This window comes from Oncorhynchus clarkii, chromosome 25 (genome assembly GCF_045791955.1).
Source record: "Oncorhynchus clarkii lewisi isolate Uvic-CL-2024 chromosome 25, UVic_Ocla_1.0, whole genome shotgun sequence".
Lineage (NCBI taxonomy): Eukaryota > Metazoa > Chordata > Actinopteri > Salmoniformes > Salmonidae > Oncorhynchus > Oncorhynchus clarkii.
This window is the reverse complement of record NC_092171.1, coordinates 45017277-45022276: the sequence shown is the minus strand read 5'-3', so window position 1 is coordinate 45022276 and position 5000 is coordinate 45017277. Positions and strand designations below refer to the sequence as shown.

At 46.7% G+C, this 5000-nt stretch overlaps 1 protein-coding gene across 6 annotated transcripts in view; it reads left to right on the top strand.

The window, feature by feature from the left end:
* LOC139383328 (lysyl oxidase homolog 3B-like) overlaps nt 1-5000 on the top strand; it is a 61177-nt gene that overhangs the window by 4919 nt on the left and 51258 nt on the right. For all 6 annotated transcript variants that reach the window (XM_071127823.1, XM_071127824.1, XM_071127821.1 and 3 more), the window contains exons 2-3: nt 4108-4441; nt 4733-4896. In XM_071127823.1, coding sequence (XP_070983924.1) covers nt 4117-4441; nt 4733-4896 — 489 coding nt within the window. In that variant the 5' untranslated portion in view covers nt 4108-4116. The remainder of the gene's footprint in view (nt 1-4107; nt 4442-4732; nt 4897-5000) is intronic.

Here is a 5000-nt window from a genome sequence, read left to right as displayed (position 1 = left end):
ACAGTCAGGTGGACTGGGGACAGCAAGGAGTCATCATGTCAGGTATTCCTGGGGCATGGTCCTAGGGCTCAGGTCCTCCGAGAGAGAGAAAGAAAGAGAGAATTAGAGAGAGCATATGTGGGATGGCCAGTCCTCTTCTGGCTGTGCCGGGTGGAGATTATAACAGAACATGGCCAAGATGTTCAAATGTTCATAAATGACCAGCATGGTCGAATAATAATAAGGCAGAACAGTTGAAAGAAACTGGAGCAGCAGCACGGCCAGGTGGACTGGTGACAGCAAGGAGTCATCATGTCAGGTAGTCCTGGGGCATGGTCCTAGGGCTCAGGTCCTCCGAGAGAGAGAAAGAGAGAATTAGAGAACACACACTTAAATTCACACAGGACACCGAATTGGACAGGAGAAGTACTCCAGATATAACAAACTGACCCTAGCCCCCTGACACATAAACTACTGCAGCATAAATACTGGAGGCTGAGACAGGAGGGGTCAGGAGACACTGTGGCCCCATCCGAGGACACCCCCGGACAGGGCCAAACAGGAAGGATATAACCCCACAGGACTCTACAGTCCCAACAGAACTACACAGGACTCTACAGTCCCAACAGAACTACATAGGACTCTACAGTCCCAACAGAACTACATAGGACTCTACAGTCCCAACAGAACTACACAGGACTCTACAGTCCCAACAGAACTACATAGGACTCTACAGTCCCAATGGAACTACACAGGACTCTACAGTCCCAATAGAACTACACAGGACTCTACAGTCCCAACAGAACTACATAGGACTCTACAGTCCCAACAGAACTACATAGGACTCTACAGTCCCAACAGAACTACACAGGACTCTACAGTCCCAATGGAACTACACAGGACTCTACAGTCCCAATAGAACTACACAGGACTCTACAGTCCCAAGTCCCTGCCTGGCCTGACATGTTGTGGCTGTAGATGATAGATGAATGAAGGTGACTGCCTGGCCTGGCCTGGCATGTTGTGGCTGTAGGTGATAGATGAATGAAGGTGACTGCCTGGCCTGGCATGTTGTGGCTGTAGATGATAGATGAATGAAAGTGACTGCCTGGCCTGGCATGTTGTGGCTGTAGATGATAGATGAATGAAGGTGACTGCCTGGCCTGGCATGTTGTGGCTGTAGATGATAGATGAATGAAGGTGACTGCCTGGCCTGGCATGTTGTGGCTGTAGATGAAAGATGAATGAAGGTGACTGCCTGGCCTGGCATGTTGTGGCTGTAGATGAAAGATGAATGAAGGTGACTGCCTGGCCTGGCATGTTGTGGCTGTAGATGAAAGATGAATGAAGGTGACTGCCTGGCCTGGCATGTTGTGGCTGTAGATGAAATATGAATGAAGGTGACTGCCTGGCCTGGCATGTTGTGGCTATAGATGACATGTAACACTATGCAAAATCAAATCAAATCAAATGTTATTGGTCACATACACATGGTTAGCAGATGTTATTGAGTGTAGCGAAATGCTTGTGCTTCTAGATCTGACAGTGCAGCAGTAACTAACAGGTAATATCTAACAAATTCCACAACTAAACATAATACACACAATCTAGTAAAGGGAATGCACCATATTCCCAGAACTAAAGTCTTGCATAGTTGCGTCAGAGGCTCCATTTATGTCACGTAGTCTGTCGAGTTTTTCATTTGATTGTGCTCTGTTGTTTATTCTCTAGAAACCAAATTCAAGTCTAGGGGTTTATTCACTAGGAACCAAACACAAGTCTAGGGGTCTATTCACTAGGAACCAAACACAAGTCTAGGGGTCTATTCACTAGGAACCAAACACAAGTCTAGGGGTTTATTCACTAGGAACCAAACACAAGTCTAGGGGTTTATTCACTAGGAACCAAACACAAGTCTAGGGGTCTATTCACTAGGAACCAAACACAAGTCTAGGGGTCTATTCACTAGGAACCAAACACAAGTCTAGGGGTTTATTCACTAGGAATCAAACACAAGTCTAGGGGTTTATTCACTAGGAATCAAACACAAGTCTAGGGGTTTATTCACTAGGAACCAAACACAAGTCTAGGGGTCTATTCACTAGGAACCAAACACAAGTCTAGGGGTCTATTCACTAGGAACCAAACACAAGTCTAGGGGTCTATTCACTAGGAACCAAACACAAGTCTAGGGGTCTATTCACTAGGAACCAAACACAAGTCTAGGGGTTTATTCACTAGGAATCAAACACAAGTCTAGGGGTCTATTCACTAGGAACCAAACACAAGTCCAGGGGTCTATTCACTAGGAACAAAACACACGACCAGGGGTCTATTCACTAGGAACCAAACACACGACCAGGGGTCTATTCACTAGGAACCAAACACACGACCAGGGGTCTATTCACTAGGAACCAAACACACGACCAGGGGTCTATTCACTAGGAACCAAACACACGACCAGGGGTCTATTCACTAGGAATCAAACAGAACCAAACGGAAGCAGACAGATGCAAACCGAATGAAACTGGAAGGGATCAACCTGAATTTGTCGAATAAAAACATTTGTTTTAGTTGTAAAACGTTTACCATTGCAAAACGTTTGGCAACAGTGTGCGGCCTGAATACACCCCAGGTCGGGCAGGTCAGAGTTGAAACACCAGACTCTGCAGACTCCATAAGAATAGCTGGCTGCTTAATGTACTTTTTTTGGCAAAGATCACATTGTCACACCACACCAACTGGTTTCAATCAGTCATTCATCCTAATAAAATCTATATGCACACATTATAATCGGCGTTGTGTATGTTATGTTATAGTGAAGCTCGATGGTTTTCCATCGGTGGTTGCTTGCTGATGTAATTGTAAACGTCTCTCCTTATTTTTCAGCAGCTGGTTTGAATCACAGTATTGGAGCGAATATTTGCTCTCTGACCCTCCGTCCTGCTTCTTACAGGAAGTCAACCGTCAACCTTTACCTCTCTGGTTCTGCTTGGCCTCAGACACCACTGAGGAAAGATCTTTACCTCTCTGGTTCTGCTCGGCCTCAGACATCACTGAGGAAAGATCTTTACCTCTCTGGTTCTGCTCGGCCTCAGACATCACTGAGGAAAGATCTTTACCTCTCTGGTTCTGCTTGGCCTCAGACATCACTAAGGAAAGATCTTTACCTCTCTGGTTCTGCTTGGCCTCAGACATCACTGAGGAAAGATCTTTACCTCTCTGGTTCTGCTTGGCCTCAGACATCACTGAGGAAAGATCTTTACCTCTCTGGTTCTGCTCGGCCTCAGACATCACTGAGGAAAGATCTTTACCTCTCTGGTTCTGCTTGGCCTCAGACATCACTGAGGAAAGATCTTTACCTCTCTGGTTCTGCTTGGCCTCAGACATCACTGAGGAAAGATCTTTACCTCTCTGGTTCTGCTCGGCCTCAGACATCACTGAGGAAAGATCTTTACCTCTCTGGTTCTGCTTGGCCTCAGACATCACTGAGGAAAGATCTTTACCTCTCTGGTTCTGCTTGGCCTCAGACATCACTGAGGAAAGATCTTTACCTCTCTGGTTCTGCTTGGCCTCAGACATCACTGAGGAAAGATCTTTACCTCTCTGGTTCTGCTCGGCCTCAGACATCACTGAGGAAAGATCTTTACCTCTCTGGTTCTGCTTGGCCTCAGACATCACTGAGGAAAGATCTTTACCTCTCTGGTTCTGCTCGGCCTAAGCACTGAGAAAAAGTTATTATAAAAATAATCTCTCTGAGTTCAGGTCTTCATTGTTGCCTGGTGATCTCTTGCATTACAATCTGTAAAGTTTGCTGGTTTATTTGGGGCATTTTGTTTTTGACTAGGATCTTTTGAGTTGAGAGCAGTTAGTTCTGTGTTGTCTACATCCCTTTCCTGTCAGGTGACCTGTCACCAGTTTAAACTTCCTGACATTGGCCGTGTTCCAGAGCATCAAACCCCATGATACATTGTTGGTAAATGGGGACTGACTGACCTACAAATAATCATGAGTAGTTATATATGATGCAAGGTGATTTGTAGATCAGTCAGTTGCGACTCACCTGTCAAACATCCCCCACCTGACCTCTGACCCTCAAACTCACCTCTCCTGTCTATGCCCCTACAGGTTTGAGAGATGAAAACCTCAAGATGGTGGCAGCGATTTTCCATCATCAGCTTCCTGTTAGAGGTGTGGCTTCCTGCCTGGATCATGGCCCAGACAACGCCCCCTACCCAGGGCACCACCTCCCCCAAACCACAGAACGAGCGGCTGCAATTCCGTCTGGTTGGGTACCCCCGAAAGCACAACGAGGGGCGCGTCGAGGTCTTCTACAAGGGAGAGTGGGGGACCATCTGTGACGACGACTTCTCTCTGTCCAACGCCAACGTCCTCTGTCGTCAGCTGGGATTCGTCTCCGCTACGGGTTGGACACACAGCGCCAAGTACGGCAAGGGCCAAGGTGAGCTATAACAACCGTCATAGAGCAGCTATTCCATATTTTACAAAGACCATTCATAAGCATGAAGGATGGACACACGACGCCAGGTTATAGCAAGGGTCACGATCAGCAATAGAACTGTTATATAGCGCCTCAAAGCCCTACAACGTGGAGCAGCCATTAGGAAACCATTCATCAGTAGAGAACTCAAACGCAACAGGATACAGTGGTTTACAATGAACACGCACAGTCCATTATTCTCTACGTTGTGTTATAGTTGACCGACGTTGACTTGATTTGTTTATTCTCCAGGGAAGATCTGGCTGGATAATGTGCAGTGTAACGGAGGAGAGAAGAGTATTGACCTGTGTAAATCTCGAGGTTGGGGCAACAGTGACTGCACACACGACGAGGACGCTGGAGTCGTCTGCAAGGACGAGAGGCTTCCTGGGTTTGTCGACTCCAACGTCATCGATGTAAGGCATTACAATGGGTTACAATTGCATTACGCAACAGCAGGGTTGGGGGTCAATCCTAGTCAATTCAGGAAGTGCACTGGAGACCCAATTTCGAATTCTAT